This window comes from Rutilus rutilus, assembly GCF_951802725.1.
Source record: "Rutilus rutilus genome assembly, chromosome: 2".
Classification (NCBI taxonomy): Eukaryota; Metazoa; Chordata; class Actinopteri; order Cypriniformes; family Leuciscidae; genus Rutilus; species Rutilus rutilus.
This window is the reverse complement of record NC_140210.1, coordinates 3,850,954-3,872,226: the sequence shown is the minus strand read 5'-3', so window position 1 is coordinate 3,872,226 and position 21,273 is coordinate 3,850,954. Positions and strand designations below refer to the sequence as shown.

The 21,273-nt window shown below is 34.6% G+C and overlaps 1 protein-coding gene across 2 annotated transcripts in view; it reads right to left on the bottom strand.

Moving 5' to 3' along the window:
• Positions 1-21,273, bottom strand: part of gpc6a (glypican 6a) — a 205,051-nt gene that overhangs the window by 92,718 nt on the left and 91,060 nt on the right. For both annotated transcript variants that reach the window (XM_084402279.1, XM_084402278.1), the window contains exon 3: positions 6,850-7,241. In XM_084402279.1, the coding sequence (XP_084258405.1) occupies positions 6,850-7,241 (392 nt within the window). The remainder of the gene's footprint in view (positions 1-6,849; positions 7,242-21,273) is intronic.

The window sequence follows — 21,273 nt, the reverse complement described above, 5'->3', positions numbered from 1 at the left end:
AGATTTTCAATTCTCTCATTTCAGATCTGTGTGCGAGTTTTGTAACGGGTTCGTTGCTTCGCTTTATATCTGTGCACTTTCAAAGACCCTTTCAGCGGAGGAAGGACACACGGCTGGCTGGATTTTCAAATGAAAAGTAAAAGAGAAAGAAGGTCCCAGTGAGGCTGGTCCAGTGTCACTTATTGTACACTCAAAAGCCCCATCTTAGCAGTCGGCTAGGACAGGCGGAAAAGTCAGCCCTAGTGTCCTCGCCGACCTGCTATCTGAAGGTGAAGGTGAAGAGCCGTGTTTTATCTTTTATCAGCTCTACCCATCAGCTCATTGTGACTGCTTCAGACAGCTGCGGACGATTGCTTTTTTGACGAACCCCGACATACGGCCGCTGACTAAAAGGAGAATATCAGAGCCTCTGCGCCGGGGATCTGTCTCCTGATCTCCGACGGTCCCCTTCACTCCCAGGCCAGCTCTTCAGGCTCAGACCAGAGTGTCATACGGTGTTAGGTTTGCACCCCTGGGCCACCCGCCGCTCTCCGATGAAAGGTGCCGCACTTGACAGAGTCTGCACTTTAGCCACGTCTCAAATGTCAGGGGTCAACAGGGACACAGCAGTGCCAGGAACGCACCGACATAATGTCACAACATGGGCTCTGACAAGTCTGACGCTCAATTACTGGCCAACACAAATGCACACAGCCGTACTAAATCAGGACGCAGGGTTATTAAAGGAAACTAAAAAAATAAAAATAAAAATAATAATTTAATAATACTACTAAATAATAATAAAAAAAATAATAATTAAATTAAATAATACTACTAAATAATCATAGTAATAATAATAACAATAATACAAATAAAATAAAGAATAAGAATAAAAATAAAAATAAAAATTATATATATATACAATATGTAATATATATTTATAAATAAATAAAAAATATTTATAAATAAAAAATGTTACTTGGGATAAAATAACCATTAATTGAAAACAAAATATGATGTTTTATTTATTTATTAAACTTTTTTTAAATTAATAAAAAAGTAAAGACATATTTGAAAGAAAAAAAAACACTAAAGATGACAAAACGCATCAAGTACTAAAAATGTAACTAAAATTAAATTGAAAAAGGAAAATGTAAAACTAAAGATATGTGTGTGTATGTCTATATATACATATGGAATAAAATCAAATATAGTTTTCAAAACTTAAACAGAAATAAAACATGATAAAAACTATAATAGTACCTCAATGAAACTAAAATACCACTGTGAACGAGGAGTCCTTATGCAACTAAAGCATAAACCACTCTATATTATAACAAAGAGATTAAATATCGCTCTTTTTTACAGAATGTGGCATCCTTGTAAACAGTGTGGCGAGCTCGGCTCTCTAACAAAAAGGGTATGTGCACTTGAAAACCGGTGGCGTTCCCGTGGGAGACCATCAATGAGACATTAACAGACGTCTGTTCAGCAGACAGACAGACTACTGATCCTATTGAACTAGGCAACTCTATCCTCCAAACTGTAAGAAAAGAGTTTCTTTTTTAACGAAACAGCCTGACAGAAGTATGGAAAACTTGCAGAGTTCGCTTTAAGGTCAAGTTCCCTTTATTTTTAAATGCAGCTATGTACCATAGCAACTCTTTCTAGACCAAATATAAACGGTGCTAACATGTTTATTTTGAACAGCGGGACATTAGGATCAAGATTTATGTCTGGAAATAAATTCTAGGCTGCCTTTGAACTTAAAACCTCAATATCCTGGTTGAAAAATATGTTTCCTATATATTTACCTTCGTTCTGACCACTGACGATACTAAAAGCCAGAAATATACTTTATATGCAAGTACACAAATATGGACGCCAAAGCTTAAACAATGCATTGGAAGCATGCATACTTTGTGCATACTTAACTATTTTAATGCATTACAAATTTTTCAAAAAGTTTTCTTCAAACATTTGTAGCTACACTCAAAAAAAAAAAAATTGTTAAAAAAAATTGTTAAAAAAAAAAAATATATATATATTTTTTTATTATTTATTTATTTTTTTTTTATGTTGTTTACTTTGTTAAAACCATTCATTTTGATTTAACACCAAAATATTTAAAAGAAATGTAAACTTACTCCATGGTTTCTGATTTCTTTTAAATAATTATCTCTGATAAATTACATTCATACAGGGCTGGTTTTATTATGCCGTTTTCTTTCATAATTAAACAAAAGCTAATCAAATAAAAACTTATACAACAGTAAATACATAAATCTATCTCATATTAAGCGTACATTAAGCCTTAATTACTTTTACTCATGGCAAAATTGTTCCTGTCAAAATGTATTTAGTTTGTTTTCGTTCATTGAACAGATTCGGAGCCCTGATTGCTGCTACATTTTAAACTTGAAAGTACAACTTGAAAGTTTGGCATTTTATATATCAATATTTTATGTTGGGCCTGTGATCATTTGCTAGAACTTTGCATTCACATGAATTTAAATGTGTTCTAAGCTCAGACAATTTTTGTTTTCAAAGTTTTTTTTTTTTTTTTTAACTTCATTATTCTTCGTTTTAGTAACTATATACAGTTGTAGGTCACACACTGAAACTCTAAATACTCTAATGCTGTTTTGAAGCAATTTAAATAATGTTATCCTCATATCTCTGAAGAAAAACATCTTGTGCCCCTTTCAGTCGAGAGGAACGGCATGAAGCGTGACTCATAATCTAACACGAGCGGATTTTCAGTGCTTACTTCAGAGAAAACATACCAGCGACGAAGCCTCGGTTTGCAATTAATCCCAAATGTGCAATCGGAGCTGTTTATTCCTGAGCAGACCGTAACATGTTCCAGTTGATTTCTGCACACTGATATTAAAAATACACGTACTTAAAAATAAGATAAACAAGCACAGATGCTCCAACTATTATATTATATTATATTATATTATATTATATTATATTATATTATATTATATTATATTATATTATATTATATTATATTATATTATATTATAATATATTATAATATAATATTCTATTCTATTCTATTCTATTATAATACAATACAATATTATATTATAATATAATATAATATAATATAATATAATATAAATAATATAATTAATATAATATAAAATAATATAATATAATATAATATAATATAATATAATAATATAATATAATATAGTATAGTATAATATAATATAATATAATATAATATAATATAATATAATATAATATAATATAATATAATTAATATAATGTAATGTAATGTAATGTAATGTAATGGAATGGAATGGAATGGAATGGAATGGAATAGAATTCAAACAGATAAAAAATAAAACCCATTTTCATAGATATTACTATTATAATCTGTTAATGACTTTTTGATCTCCTTTACATTGCAATTTAAAAAAAATCCAATTTTAAAACTAAAGATTTATTTAATCAAACCTTTATTGATCTGAATAGCAGGAACATCAAGTTCTTTAAATTAATAGCAAAGCACAATTATCTTGTTTTTCACAGCAACAAACAACATGTCAAAATGACTCCAGTATCGGGCTGGGTTTATGAGTGTGCTTGTGCATGTAAACAACATTTTGGCGTTTTTCTCTCCGGGTCTCCTTCATCAGGTCAGTGACATCGCTGCCCCACACAGGTCCATGAAAACAGCCCGGTCCATTAGCACACAACACACAGTGAATCACAGCACAGCCATTAGTGCTGGATCTGATACACACTTCTGCCATACGCACATCACAAACCTCGCAGATTATAGGGTTTGTTGCAGGCAGAATTTCTTTGAACACCATTTCATTTACTTGAGAAGCTTTTTTGGATTTACAGTATGTCCTTTGTAGCTAAACATAAAATAAAATAAAATAAAATAAAATAAAATAAAATAAAATAAAATAAAATAAAATAAAATAAAATAAAATAAAATAAAATAAAATAAAATAAAATAAAATAAAATAAAATAAAATAAAATAAAATAAAATAAAATAAATAAAGATTAGTGTATTAATGGGTTTACTGCTGAAAAGTGGAGCTCCTCTGGATTCTTTCTGAAGCACCAGTAAATGGATTTCAAAATTACTACAGAACAAGAAGAACCTTCACCAATGGGCATTTTCCATGAAAATGATACAAAATAGCTTAAAATTCTCTTCTTTTTCTTTTTTTTTAATCTCTTCCTCTTTCTATTTTTCTACAACCACAATTTGCAACATATCTATCTATCTATCTATCTATCTATCTATCTATCTATCTATCTATCTATCTATCTATCTATCTATCTATCTATCTATCTATCTATCTATCTATCTATCTATCTATCTATCTATCTATCTATCTATCTATCTATCTATCTATCTATCTATCCTGCTTTTGTAATTCAATAATTAATCAATATCAATTAAGATTAAAATCAGTAAACAAGATTTGAGTGACAAGAGTTGCAAGAGTGTTGCTATGTGGTTGCTAGGGTGTTAAGTTTAATCACTTAGAAAAGTATCAGCGCATCTGTCCTCATCAAACTGCACAGTGTGAGATATTTGAGTAAAATATAAGTTTAAATCTTAGGGGTTTATTGTTAGGAAAAAATCAATCGCATCAATAGTTTTGCATACTGTATACTATATATACACTCCCCGTACACTCCTAAAACACTTACAATTACAATTAATTAGAGGATTAGTGCAATTTTGTTGCCACTTAACTTTAGCTATTTTGTTAAAACTATTCGGAGAGTCCAACAGAGTAATTATAGACTGTTTGTTTCAAGTATCTCAAGTCTCAAGCAGCGTTGAAGCGTTCCTCAATAACACTTCTCCTAATGACAATTATACGTCATTACCAAACAAATATATATATTTGAGGCTCTTTCTGCTGCTCTCGATTGGCCAGAGCCGCCATTACAGACAATACAGCCTGATTGGCTGAGAATAATCCAGCTCATGCTTTCAATCAGACGCATGTGAACTCTGGCAAAGTGACAAAAGCACAGATTCAAACATATTTATGTGGACCTGAATGCCCAGTATGTGGTTCCAAATTCTACTGAGTTCTACCAAATATATCTAGTCTCAGATATATAACACAGACTTTCACAAACAATTCATAATTTGCTACACTATGAAAAATGCTTGATTGTTTTAACCCGACTTTGGGTCAAATATGGACAAACCCAGCTGTTGGGTTACATTTTTAACCCAACGTTTTGGGTTTGTCCATATTTGACCCAAAGTTGGGTTAAAACAACCCAGCATTTTTAGAGTGTATATTGCCCAACCCTCACGAGCCAGATGCGATGAGCTCTCTGACATCACAGAGGGCAGTATAATGCATGAAAACAACAGCCACTTTCTTTTTACCTTTGGCATCACAGATGACACAAAAGCAGCTTAACTATTATCTAAGCAAAAGCACTCCGAACAGACCAGGCCTGGCTGCCTCACTACATTCTCTGGGCTTTTCCAGTTGGAAATCTGTCAATGATTCTTATAATCATCCAGTAAGCCATTAAACAGCATCAACATCCAGCGGAAAATGTGATTGAGACGAGCTATCAAAGAGGGGTCTGAGAGATGCCCGCTGTGTCTGCGAGGCCACACGCTTTTATCTTCCCTTCAGAAAGAGTCCCTCGCTCCGCAGGGCATCTCGGCTCATCGCTGAAGTCATAACCTGTCCGGTGTGCAGCTGTCACATCAAAGATCGTACACGGCTTCTGTGCTGTTAAGATGCATTAGCACAGATGGAAACATGTTACCTAGTGGCCTTTAGAAAAATACATACTAATAAATGGCTTTTAAAAAAATATGCACATGCTTATGGTTTATGTTATGGTTATGTGTATGTATATATATATATATATATATATATATATATATATATATATATATATATATATATATATATATATATATATATATATATATATATATGTATATATATATTATTTTATCAAATGATTTATGAATTAATAATTAATAATAACCATGCTAATTATTATACTAATATAATATAATATAATATATATATATATATATATATATATATATATATATATATATATAATAGAATAGAATAGAATATTATAACCAACATATATATATATATATACACAATGCGATATATATATATATATAGCTTCCACATTATTTATCAAATCATTCATAAATTAATAATTAATAAATATTAATTATATTATTAATTATAATAATATAATATTATTATAATTATAATATTAATATTCGATATTGATATTAATATTATTATATATATGTATAATATATATGTATAATGTATTATATGCACTTGTATAACAATAATTATTATACAATTGTATATAATATAATAAATAACCAAAAAAATAAAAAAATAATATATATATATATATATATATATATTTCAAATTAATAATAAATAATATTCGTGATCATTTGTATACAAATATAATATAATATAATAATATAATATAATACATAACCTAAATAAATAAATAATAAGTAATATTATAATTATATACAATTGCATATAATACATTATAATATATATATAATGTATAATAAGTAATATAATATAATATAATATAATATAATATAATATAATATAATATAATATAATATAATATAATATAATATAATATAATATAATATAATATAATATAATATAATATAATATAATATAATAACAGCTAAACACAACTCTCTGGTTCACTGTTGTTTATTCCATATCTTTTGCGCAGTGGGCTCTATTTCATGGACAGACGCTGAAGGCCACTGACCCGTCTAGACGTCCAGTGAAAGCTGAGTAAGACCAGGAAGACTTGTGTAAAAATAGATGCCTTACCTTCGCCACTCTGTTGGCCACTTCCCGACCCACCATGAGTCCTTGAACGAACGAGCGAGCCGCAATAAAGGCCTTGGTGACCTGGGCCTTGAGCTTGCGTGGAACATCTCCAAAGGGTTTTAACTGGTCTGTGTATTTGCTGATACACTCCAGATAGTCGTCAGTGAAGGTGTACTGAGAGTTCAGCAGCTGAAACATGCGCTCCAGAAGTCTCGACCAGAAGTCATTCAGAACTTCCTCCAGGTTCACGTTTCCACCGGTGTAGTAGCGCTTGAGCTCGGAGAACAGGTCCTCGAACATCTCAGAGTTGTGTGTGTACAGTTTGCCATATGTGCGCACAAACATGTCGTTCAGCGACTTTTCCGAGTTGTCCAGCAACTCCAGAAAGAATTCTGAAACAGAGAGGAAAACACATCAAAATAAACATAGATTCATTTAGATATTGTGGTACAAATATATTTATATAACTCACATAATGGGTATATTACATGTTATAAAAGTACTATCATTAAATATCATATAAAAAGTATTATAATTAAATAGTATTATCAGTATTATATTGTTCATTTAATAATTTACCACATTTTAAGTGTACAGAAATATATTGTGGACATCCTTGCACAGTCCATGTTTCAAATACAAAACAAAAAGTATTTATAATGAAAGAGTGCCACAGTTCTGTTCTGTTTGGATGCTGTTTTCATCTTATTTTCGTTTTCGTGGACTTTTAGTTCGTTTTTTCTATAGTCACATGTTCCATCATGCGTTTCTATGGACGCTGATTATCATCACAACTGTGTGTTGTTCACTTCCTTGTTTGTATCAGTTCTTAAAGGTGAACTAAGTAACTTTTTTTACCTTAACTGAACAGCTTCGGAGTCATTGGAATGGTTATAATACTTATTTCGGGTTGAATGGTGGTCGTTTCGCACCCCCCTGGTGCCCGTGAGCGGAAAAAAATGCACTTGCAACTTTGAGCCGGCGGGCCGCCGGCCGCCGCGTCAGGAAGTCTCGCGTGATATCAGGTCTCGCGATGTAAACAATTGCTTTACGGCCAAAAGAAATCTGCTAAAATGCTGTCATTATTGCGCTCCCTCACGCTGTCCGAACCCGAATGAAGAAGACGTTTTAAAGAATGTCCCGTCTGCTTTAATGTCGTTGATCTACTAGCCTCTGGTGTCTGAGAATCACCAACGAGTTTTTACAACAGTGTTGTCAAATATCTATTCCGAAGCTGTGGGGGGAGCTCTTGAGAGAAACCTGCGAGCAAAAAGCGAGAATACAGCGAAGAAATCCCGAAGCTACTGAGTGCTGCTTTAAATTCCTCCATTCCCTGTGTTCAATGTTCGCTATTGTTTCACGTCGTTTGGATTGTCATTTGCCAGTTCTTTAATAAATACTGTTTTATTTCCTAATCATCTTCGTCTTCTTTGGATCAGCGTTACAAATAGATATTATTATTATTATTATTATTATTATTATACGTTTATACATGTTATAAAAAAATTATAATTAATACTACAATGATGCCAATAATAATCATATTAATTATAATAATTATCATTAGTATATATAAAATCAAAACAAAAATTAAATTATTAAATTATTAATTAAATTATTGAAACATTTAATTACTATTATGATTAATTTATTAAATATTAATAAAGGATTTAACAAATTTTTTAGTGTAACGATAAAAATTCTTCTCACTCCATGTTTCAAATTACAAAACAAAAAGACGGCTCGAGAAGGTGTTACGCCATGCAGTGGGACTCTCCCAAGAACATTTTCTCACCTTGCTCTCAAATGGAGTGGATATCAAATTATGTGATGCAGACAGCAGCTTCTGAAATACTGCCAGTCCACCATATGGTCCTCAAATTAACGTCTTGCTTTAAACTTATCAGCCGCGGGCAAAGATTTATGGAAGCGCTCAGACGGATACAGGCCGGCTTGTCTTTCAACACTCCTGCAGTTCAAGCGCTCATGACACGAGGTGCTGATTATTTTTAACAGACTCTTGCTGATTGTCTGTCCTCAAACGTTTTGGACATTTGGATTCTGAGAATGATTTTAATGTGACTTCTTTCTTCTTCCATGAAAATCTCCAACTACTCACATTGAAGGAACAGCTCAATAACAATCATTTCTAAAAACCTGATTGACTTGCTTTCTTCTCTGAAATCTTGTAATGCAATTAAATGTAATGCATCCTCGCTAAACAAAAGTATCTTTCTTCCTTCTTCCTTAAGTTCTTTGAAAAAAAACAAAAAAAACACCTTTAAGTGAACCGTCTCTTTAAATGACAAATCTAAGCAATAGTTTCCAGGTATGTAGTTCGTAGGAAGCTCTTTCTTTTTAGTATCAAATTGAAAACTCTGCCATTTGTAAAGGCTAATTAGTTGTATCCTCGGGTCATCTGTTTATATAATCAAATGTTTCATTAAGTAGATTGATCTAGACGCTGCTTATATTGGCCCTTTTGAAAAACACCCGACAAAATAATAGTAATTACCTTCTCATCACGCTGATGGAGGCTGCGGATGATGTAAAACAACATATTCATTACTCAGTGCCGGAAAAGCCGCTTTACCCTTCAGATAATTACAATGGAGTAAATCATGCAAATACACAATCTTCACCCTTCAGCCCTCACAGCGCTGTCTATCTCTCCAGCACCAACACGACTGTAACCTCAACCCGACACCAGACGCTCTTTCATTCAGTGTTTAGGAGACAGCGGAGACCGTGTGTCAGATGTTTCTCCTGAAATGAGTCTATAGTTGTCATACAGGAGGAGTATATATATATATACAATGAATTCTGATAGCAGTTTTGATAAGATCATATTGATATTGACTTTTGATTGCAGCCTTGAGACATTGTAGAGATCTGCACTTGGGTCATTATTGCATCTGAGAAGCATAAACTTAAACAAGTCTCAATTTCTTCTCCATTTAACTTTATGCATTTGGCAGAGACTTTCTTCCAAGTTTCACCATTATGTTATTCAGAATTTGTTTAGTGGGAATCGAACCCACAACCTTTTCATTTAATCTCATTGTCATATGAGAAACAACTAAAACAATTAAAAGCTACTGAAACAGTACGTTTTTATACAATAATTTGCATAATTTACAAGTATTATTCACAAGAAGATTTCAATTTATATTCAGATTTACGCTACCGTTCAAACATTTTGGGGTCGGAAAGAGTTTTCAATGTTTGTTTTTTAATAAAAAATATAGTAAAAAAAAAAAAAAAAAAATGTATTACAATTTCAAATGACAGATTTTCAGGTGAACATGTTTTAAAATGTAATTTATTTATGAGCAAAGCTGAATTTTCAGAATCATTACTCCAGTCTTCAGTGTCACATGATCCTTCAGAAATCATTCGAATATGATGATTTGATGCCCAAGAAACATTTATGATTATTATCAATGTTGAAAACATACTTTTGTGGAAACAATTTTTTTATTTTTTTTTATTATTCTTTGATGAATAGAAAGAAAGGGAAACAAAAGAAAACGTTTTAACCTTCACAGAAAATGACAAGTTCCACTGTCTTGCTGAATAAAAGTATTAAAAGTGTCATGACATGAGAAACATATTTGCCTTGATCTTTTGACATATAAGAGGTCTTTCTACCATTAAAACGACCTTTAAGTTTAAGAGCTTAAAACGTCCTCCTCATTATAAACAAAGCATTTATTTAATCAAGCTAAAAAAAAATATAAAAAAAACAGCTCGTTTTGATATTGCGGGATCTGTGATGTCAAACCGATGAATGCATTTGCATATGACTGCCTCCAGAGCTAGAATCAACCAATAGTAATACATCATCGCGACATAGGCCCCGCCCACTGCCATTCAGTCCATTAACAGCTAACATCTGTCTACACTGGATGTGAGCGTCACGTCAAAAACACATAGAACCCATTATAATTTCTGATGCTGTCTACACTGATACAGTATACAGATGTGTGTTCAGATTATAATGACTGACGCTGTCTACACTGATACAGTATACAGATGTGTGTTCAGATTATAATGACTGACGCTGTCTACACTGATACAGTATACAGATGTGTGTTCAGATTATAATGACTGACGCTGATACACTGATACAGTATACAGATGTGTGTTCAGATTATGACTGACGCTGATACACTGATACAGTATACAGATGTGTGTTCAGATTATAATGACTGACTCTGATACACTGATACAGTATACAGATGTGTGTTCAGATTATAATCACTGACGCTGATACACTGATACAGTATACAGATGTGTGTTTAGATTATAATGACTGACGCTGTCTACACTGATACAGTATACAGATGTGTGTTTAGATTATAATGACTGACGCTGTCTACACTGATACACTATACAGATGTGTGTTCAGATTATGACTGACGCTGTCTACACTGATACAGTATACAGATGTGTGTTCAGATTATAATCACTGACGCTGATACACAGATACAGTATACAGATGTGTGTTCAGATTATGACTGACGCTGATACACTGATACAGTATACAGATGTGTGTTCAGATTATAATCACTGACGCTGATACACAGATACAGTATACAGATGTGTGTTCAGATTATGACTGACGCTCATCCACTGATACAGTATACAGATGTGTGTTCAGATTATAATCACTGACGCTGATACACTGATACAGTATACAGATGTGTGTTTAGATTATAATGACTGACGCTGTCTACACTGATACAGTATACAGATGTGTGTTTAGATTATAATAACTGACGCTGTCTACACTGATACAGTATACAGATGTGTGTTCAGATTATAATGACTGACGCTGTCTACACTGATACAGTATACAGATGTGTGTTTAGATTATAATAACTGACGCTGTCTACACTGATACAGTATACAGATGTGTGTTCAGATTATGACTGACGCTCATCCACTGATACAGTATACAGATGTGTGTTCAGATTATAATCACTGACGCTGATACACTGATACAGTATACAGATGTGTGTTTAGATTATGACTGACGCTGTCTACACTGATACAGTATACAGATGTGTGTTTAGATTATAATGACTGACGCTGTCTACACTGATACAGTATACAGATGTGTGTTTAGATTATAATAACTGACGCTGTCTACACTGATACAGTATACAGATGTGTGTTTAGATTATGACTGACGCTGTCTACACTGATACAGTATACAGATGTGTGTTTAGATTATAATAACTGACGCTGTCTACACTGATACAGTATACAGATGTGTGTTTAGTTTCTGACGGACTCCACGAACTCGTTCATCCAGTTTAAACAGCTGGTTTGCGTCTCTGTTCAGACATCACAAGGATCCCAGTGTCGGAAACAAGTGGATGGTTAATTTTAATGGCGCCCCGGATCACGTCAGAGAATTATACATTTGTTCGGAGCATTGTATTTTATTTTGTCAGCGAGGCACAGTGTAATGGAGAGTTCACAAAGAAACTTTTGTTGAAAGATGAAGCAGTCAACTGTATTAGATCTGACAGCAGCTGCAACACACATCACAAGTAAATATTTAATATTGCTTTGTCTGTAAATTAAGCTTTTATATGGATAATGTTTTCAAAACACTTGAAAGCACGAGCACACCTCTCCTCCACAAGACGTCTGATTTGTACAATCCTTCATGTCTGGATCACACACGGAAGCTCTAATTACACTCTTCCATTGTTGTGGACGTCATCGAACGCGCCCAAACGCTTGTTTAATCAGTGCTGTTAAATCGTGAGGAACAAACACAGTGACACGCCAGATTCGGACAGATGGCTTTCTCACATTTAAAGATAAAAACTACTACCTGTTTGTGTTTTCCAAATGCAAAGAAAAAAGGGCATCTGAGGACCAGCTCGTATCAGCGTGCATCTGCTTCTTTCTGGAAACTTTCCATTTGGACTAATTGCTCGGCCTCTGCTGTTCCCTTTTTATGAAAACGTATCTCTTGATCTTATCAGAGTCACGTTAGAGTGGACATATTCATCTTCAATTGGCTTTTTAAGAGCTCATTAGAGATAAGCAATGAGAGAGATAATAAACAGACCTGAAGGGTCTTTAACGTGCCCACATATACACACACACACACACAGGTATAAAGATGGATGTACACACAACACCCTGTACCGTCTTGATTTCCTTCGCTACTGGCAAAGCCTTAGAATAATTCAATGGAATACTGGGAATGGAACACTAACATAGTCCAATCAAATATTGAGTAAAGAAATTGTGATTTCGAAACCCAACATTTGGGCGCATTGCGTTGTGGGATAGAGTACACTGTTCATCCCAGTATGCAAACATAAAATCTGTATACTGTGCACAGCCTGCATTAATAGTAAGAGTAGTATGTATGCTATTGAGATCACAGACAGCATATATGCATGGCCAGCATCACATACAAAGACAAAGAAATCATGTAAGTATACGTACTGTTCTCATTACAACAGCGAGTCCCCAGTTTCTCACTCTACTTTCGCTGCAGTCGACTGACCCATGATTACCCCTTCATTTATTTAAGTAATAATAGGCCCCAAGCGTTTCTGTGTGCCGCAGATGCTCCTTTATTCTTATAAAAAGGGAGTCAAGGACAAGTCCAGATTGAGATGGAGTCAGTTAAAAGTAATTGTTCTAAGATACACACGGTCACCATGTTCGTAATGAACCTGATGGCACGTTCCTGAATGACTGCTGCAGAGAATTACAGCAGAAACGTGCAAGAGATACATGATTAATGGTTAAAAGATCGCGATTTTAGACCTACATTACAACGATTTGTCAATGTTTATTAAACCTTTGTCAAGTATTATCACAGCGAACATTCAGAGAGAGCCAGAGAGAGCAGTTGTCATGTATACTGTAGGTATGAAACAGCTTCTCAACCACACAGTATCATTATTAATGTGTTACAATAATTCAAATGATCACAGAAGTACTTGGGATGAAAGTTTATAGTTTGAATAAACAGTGATGTCTGTGGTAGCGGTCAAAAATAGAGCAAATCACCCTTTGAAAGTAACTCGACGCTTCAAATAAAGAATGTATCGTTACACCAGTAAGTGGCGACTAGTGACGTAAAAATGTATTTGTTATTGAATCATTCGTTCAAGAGATTCATTCAAAAACGCTGATTCATCCAGTAAATGAAAGTGAATTCTTTTTTTCCGAGTGAGTCACTGAATCATTCATTTACACAGATTTTTGTTTAAAAATCATTCAAATCAATGTAATATTTTTAATTAGACTGCAGCAATTAACATTTTGTAAGAACCTCTGGTACATTTCATGTTATTTTGTTTAGTTGTTAAAATATGATTCTCAATTAATCCAGAATCGTGCAGATATACTGTATGCATTTTTTGTGTTGATGGGGCTGCAAGTTCATTACACTCTCAGAACAGAAGATTCAATGGGGTTCTATATAGAACTCTAGGGTTCTTGACTCAATTTTAAAGAACCCTTTATGCCAAAAACATTCTATATTAGGAGAAATGTCTTAAATTATTGCATACTTTCATGTTTAATTGTTATATCAAATTTTTTTTTCTAGTGATAAAGTATGTTTACGAGCTGTTTATTAAACAAAACTAAGTACTTAAAACTGAATACATTAAATGATCCCATGTTGGGAACCCTAAAATGTTCTATAAATGAAGCACCTTCAGAATCTCTAAGGTTCCATATATAACCTTTTCTTTTATTTTTGACAATTTTCTTTGCAAAACTAGGATTCCTCTGTTCAGCTTGAAAATGATGTGCAGGAAGATGTAGTGACATTATTATTAAAATATGTCCCATCATTCAGCAGGTTTTTATTTATTCAGCTAGCCACTCCCTGTACAGGAATGAAAAGCAGTGAATATTTTAATGCATTTTACTCAAATGACCTACATCTTTAAGGGGAAAATAATGAATGATGGTAGAAGGCTGAATTATGCATCAGCTTCTACATTCAGATTTACTTTATGTTCTGTGTAATATTACCATTCCCGGTCTGCCAGTCTTTTTATCTCTCCTGGCAATGAACACTTCTGTTGCATAAAAAATGCAGACGAAATGAATGACTGAATTATGAAAATGCTCTCAGCTGAAACAAAAACTCACAGGCACCAAGTCAAAGCACACAACGGCCATGCTAAAACTTTTATAAGGCCTCTTTGCAGCCTCGATGATTTAATCCATTCAACTACATGATGGTTTCGGCATTAACAACCCTGAGGTCACCTCAAACACCTTCAGATGATCAAGGTTGAGGTATCAAGCCATGCAGCCACATTATTACAGAGAAAATCACACTGCGATCCATTCAGAGGCACATGTGGAGCACAAAGGCTTTCCCTGATGCTCAAAAGATGATGTTAAAATGTGAAAGCTACTGCTAACTTTGCAGATGTGAGAAAAACATCTCCTACATCTGCTAAATTGAAAAGAATAAACAATGCAAGTGAACGACTACCAACAGAGACGATCATTTACAGTGTTTCACACACCGGTCTCATGTTTTCCACCGCCAACGCTGCTCGCAAAATCAAATATTATCAGTTATCAATTTTAATGTTATTTGCTTATAAGACATTTTATGTCACGGATGTTCAAAAACCTGCAGCTTTGGCACATTTTAAAATTTTTTATTTGAGAGCCATATCACTATATCGACTTAAAGATCTCTTCAGTGTATCTCCCGTTTTTCCAGAAACAAGATTCAATGGAGAGTAAATGGAGACTTTTGATTAAGAAAAAGACCAGTAATCTCTGAGTAGTGTTAAAAAGAATATAATAATAAAGAAAAAAAAACAGGTGTATTATATTATATTATATTCTAAATACATATTTGATCAAAAAAGGTTCAAAAACCTGCTAATTTTTTACCTACCTCCAATTTAAACAGGCCTCCAAACTCCATTGCTTTCCCACCCTGGGTTCACTGAATTATGTCAGAAAAGAGTCATTTCGGTCCATAAAGGCTATTTCTCAGATGTTTAAGCACCACAGAGTTGTGTGAAGCTCTACGTGGGTCACATTAACTGTGAGGAAAGGCTGAAACCGCAGACGTAGGTAAGCTGAGCATAATTAATTGAGCCTCACACAGGCTAATTGAGAGTGGGGAAAATAATTTGAAAGGCCATTACCTTCATGTCACATGCAATCACATCAGCTCTCTGTTGTTTAAGCTTTGTGAGTATTATAATCTGACGGTTGAAATGCCGCGATAACTAAAACCTAGTGAGATGATTATTAGCAGCAATTAATAGCATGCAATATTCTGAATGGAAATATTAAGACAACATAATGCTTACTTTACCCATGATAGATGACTGGTCATCAGAAAACATTGCATTGTAATGCTGGTATCCTCCCCTGCCTAACTGGCAAACTTCCTTAGAACAATCATACTAGCAAAAAAACAGTACTAGTTCTAACCAGTATAAAACAGCCTATATTACCATTGATAATGCATATAGTCTTACAAACATAGTAAAGTGGCGGTACTAGAGCTCAGTGAGGGTATCTGATGGTAATACCATGGGACTTTGATATAAAATGTTTCATTCCCTACTCATTTACAATCCCATAAGAAAGAAAAATCACAAATGGTTTCTCTTTAATGTTAAGAAATGCCCTGCCAGTGCCATGGTATCATCATGGTACTATCTAAAAAAAACAATATACATATAAATATAAAATAAAAGTATGTATATATATATACTGTATATGGGCCCTATTTTAACGATCTGAAACGCAAGTAGCCTACCAAGCGCGAAACGCAAGTAACTTTGTGGGCAGATCTCCCAAATCTAAAATGGGTTGGTCTGAAGTAGCTTCATTACTCATAGGTGTAGTTTGGGCGTAACGTGAAATAAACCAATCAGAGCGACATCTCACATTCCCTTTAAAAGCAGGCGTGCTTGTTCCATGGCGGATTACTATTATACCGGCGGATTTGCCAGACGCACATCAGGAGCGGTTCACAGCCGAGGAGACAGACGTTCTCGTCAGGGCCGTAAAACACAGAGAAGTGACATTGGGGATGGAGAAACACACCCAAATCAGCTTCGGTTAAACAGGAGTATAAAAATTTGGGTAAATGTGTAAGCTAGATTTATGCCTATTTTTTCACAACTTCATGGACACCACAATGATTTCCCTCGTGTAATATTTTTCCTTGTAATAATGTATGGTTTTCTAATGAGAACTGCTGCGTCTGTGTGTAGATGAGAGAATCAAAGTGTATGCGCGTTGTGCACACGCTACATTGATTATGGCCAAGTATGCGCCCTTAAAATAGCATATGAATAACATGCGCAACGCGCCACTGACTTTTGGCTAGGTTTTTCCTGGTTAGTGGCGGAATTGTTTTCTAAACCTGCAAAATAGCATCAGGGAACGTTTGCGCCGGAACACGCCTCCTCTTTGTGTTTTACCGCCCCCGGGAGCGCAAATGCATTTCCGTGCGTCTGTGGAGGGAAAAGTCCGCTGTGCGTCGGGTGCAAAATAGGAATGATACATGCGTCGGTGTACAAACTCAATTGCGCTGGGTGCAAGATAGGGCCCTATATGTGTATATGCATATATGTATTTAACATAATTTAAAAAGAAAATAATTTTCAGTATATTATATGATACATGCATATAATATATTTGGTTAAGAAATACCTAAAAAAAAAAATATATATACTTTTTTTTATATATATAATAAAAATTAAAAAATAATAAAAAAATAATGAATAAATGAATAAATGAAATAAAAACACATTTTGGAGTGCAAATGTAAATACTGTTGTGAATGACTATAGTTTTGACGCCCTCTATAAAACATTCTGTGGTTGTATCACTGTATATTTCAAAATGTCTAATTCTACACCACCGCTGAATCCATTAGAACATGTGGCTTCACACTGCACAGGAAAATTCATCTCACTCCAGCTGTCTATGTATAATTCATCACAGGGATGCTTTGCGATTCACGCTCCACTTTAAACCACAACTAACCCTGTGGCGCTACTCGCTGTAATAACCTCATAAAACGTCTTTGTTCATCTCCCAGTGTCTGTGGGCAGTAAAACCCGACGGAGGTCGCCGGGACTGCGGTTGCTGAAGGACGATGCTCTACGTAAATTGCAGAGACTGTGGTTATCGATCCGCACATCAGAAACAGTCACCTATTAGAGTGATTGACGGTGAAAGGGCTTGTTGCTCTTAACAGGAATGTCCTGAAAACAAACACAGGTCGTGGATTTCAGCCAGCATGAATACAAATGTCTGTCAAAGCCCTGAGATTAGAAAGGTGTCTTCTGTGGGCTGCGTATGGGCTTATTTATGTATTTCTTGCTGAAAGGATACTTTCTAGTGCATTCTCTCTCTGCCAATCTATATTTCAATATTTGGCTTAAAAATGGCCCGTCCAGCAGGCGCTCTAAAAGGTTTGTTTTCGAGCTGTCCAAGCCCAATGAGAACCAATGGTGTTACACATCAACTCTCTGAAATATCCTGATGTAGAGGTCTCGACAGCGCTGACCCATTTAATGCTCTCTACCTCCAGACATCATGAAATGCACCATATAAATATACTACGAATAGATACGTATACAGTATACAAAGTACTTAGTGCGCAATTAACATATCAATATCATTGAATTAGATAAATATACACTCATGCTGGGTTGTTTCAACCCATGTTTGGGTCAAATATGGACAAACCCAACCGTTGGTTTGATTTCGTAACAATTGGGTTTGTCCATATTTTACCCAAACATGGGTTGAAACAACCCAGCATTTTTAGAGTGGATGGATGGATGGATGGATGGATGGATGGATGGATGGATGGATGGATGGATGGATGGATGGATGGATGGATGGATGGATGGATGGATGGATGGATGGATGGATGGATGGATGGATGGATGGATGGATGGATGGATGGAACGATAGATATAACAATAGAACAATAGACAGACAGACAGACAGATAGACGGATGGATGGACGGATGAATGGATAGATGGATGGACAGAAAGAATGATGGATGGATGGACAGAAATAATGATAGATGGATATAATGAACAAACATACGAATGATAGAACGATATATGTAACGATAGAACAATAGACAGACAGACAGACGGATAGACGGATGGACGGATGGACAGACGGATGGATGGACGGATGGATGGATGGATGGATGGATGATGGATAGAAAGAATGATAGATGGATAGAAAAAAAAACATACGAATGATCAAACGATATATATAATGATAGAACAATAGATAGAACAATAGATAGAACAATAGATAGACAGATAGACAGACAGATAGACAGATAGATAGATAGATAGATAGATAGATAGATAGATAGATAGATAGATAGATAGATAGATAGATAGATAGATAGATAGATAGATAGATAGATAGATAGATAGATAGATAGATAGATAGATAGATGTTTTTACAACATATCACTTTTGAAGCTTATCTGTCATTACCAAATGTAGGACATTTTTCCAAGAAACATCAAAATGTGTATTTCCTCCAGCAGTTCTGCAGTCTCGTCTGAGAGTGTTTCTGCCACGCAGAGCTGTGAACTCAAACTCACGCTGCTTGATCATTTCATTCTCGGGGAGACGATTCAGATGGTGCCAACATTACGTTTATCATAGCGTAATGTGATTATTACCCTTATTAATTACTGGCAATGCAGTATGAAACCACAAACTGAACTGTTTTTTTTTTTGTTTTTTTTTTTTTTTAAATACAGCATCATAAACAAGCCTGTCCAACTCCTCTCCTGTCGATCCAGCATGTGAGTCGCTTGTGCATCACCATAGCAACAGCTGAGGAGTATGGATTGGTCTTAAACAAACTACCCACATTAATCACACCTCGAGTTATTTACTAAACATGTAAATGTGCAAAGAAACATATTAGCAGTCCGAGCGACAGAAACCACTGTGAGAAACATGCAGAAATATAGTGATACAATGAAAAACATGTACTTTATGTCTATGTACAGTATGAACTGAATGATATGCTGTTATTTATTTTGGAAGACAGTCATATTCCATAGTGAGTGTCAAGCTACAAAAAGGACAAAGCAAAATATCATGAAAGTGCATATGACATCTGTTATATATAGCATTATGCAGTGTATTTTTACATGGAAAACCATTAATTGGCCCTAAAACGACAAAGAAAGGAATGTTTTTTTTGCTTTTTTTGCTTTTTTTTTGCATTCTACAAAAAAACGAAACAAAAAAACTATTGAAATGCGATGAGCTGTTTAGGAGATAATTAAATTATTCATCAGAGGAGCAAATCTTAATATGTGAGGACAAGTGAATAGCTCTGATCTACATCTTGTAGTTGAATTAATTATCTCTGCAGTAATAACTAGTCTTTATCATATCACTAGAAATATTAAATAATAATTCTTCACCTTACCACATCACAGCAGGCTAAATGACTTTTTCATACATTTGCTCCTTCAAAAAAGTCCAATAAGCTTTATGCTGCCAGGAAACATAATCCACGAACCTGAAATGATGTTCATTTCCGTACATTTGATTATGCGAGAATAAAGCTGCTTGAACAGATTTATTTCAATAGTTTGCGTCACCTTCTCCTGCTTTATTGCGCCTTTTAAGCCCATTTATACCATTCCCAATGACTTTTCTCCATTCCACCCATCAGTGGGAGATACGCTGAAATTAGGCCCGAGTCCATTCAGCCGTAATTAGGATGAATAATTAAAATGAATCTTCAGAGTGACCTTTCTACGGTTCAACCAGTAATACTGTAACATGAAAAATATCATTTAAATACTAAAGACTGCCTTTCTCACCTTGTCCTGTAATCATTTGTGCCAAGCAAGTGTGTACAGGTGATCATTTTTTATCCCGTTTCATTTCTAAAGACTCCTTTAAAATCAAGAGGAAACTTTAAGAAGAGCTCAGCTGGCAGTCATTCAGCATTTTCTCACTTCAGTGACACGCTGCGAAGAAGTGGTTTATAAAGATTCGACTTACGAAGGGCACTAGTAGATGTTCTCTGTTTTAGCACGGCAGTTTGAAGATGATGTCCATCCATCTAACGTCTCTTCACAAACTAATAATTAGTGGTGCTTGCTAAGGTGATAAGCACTATAGGCTTTTACTCAGGCTTAGTGCTGAATGAGGAAATGACACCTCAAATCATGCGGCTTGTTGAGAAGAGCTGTGTTATTATGTTACTAGGCAATCAGGAAAGATGAAAAACTCTCATTGAATTACACTGAAGAGCGACCTGAGTCATGTAGTCAGGGAAGCAGAAAATCTTGGGCAAGCATCGTGCATTGCAGGTGTAGAACTCACTGACATTTTCTTTACAAAACATAAAATCTAGTTCAACTT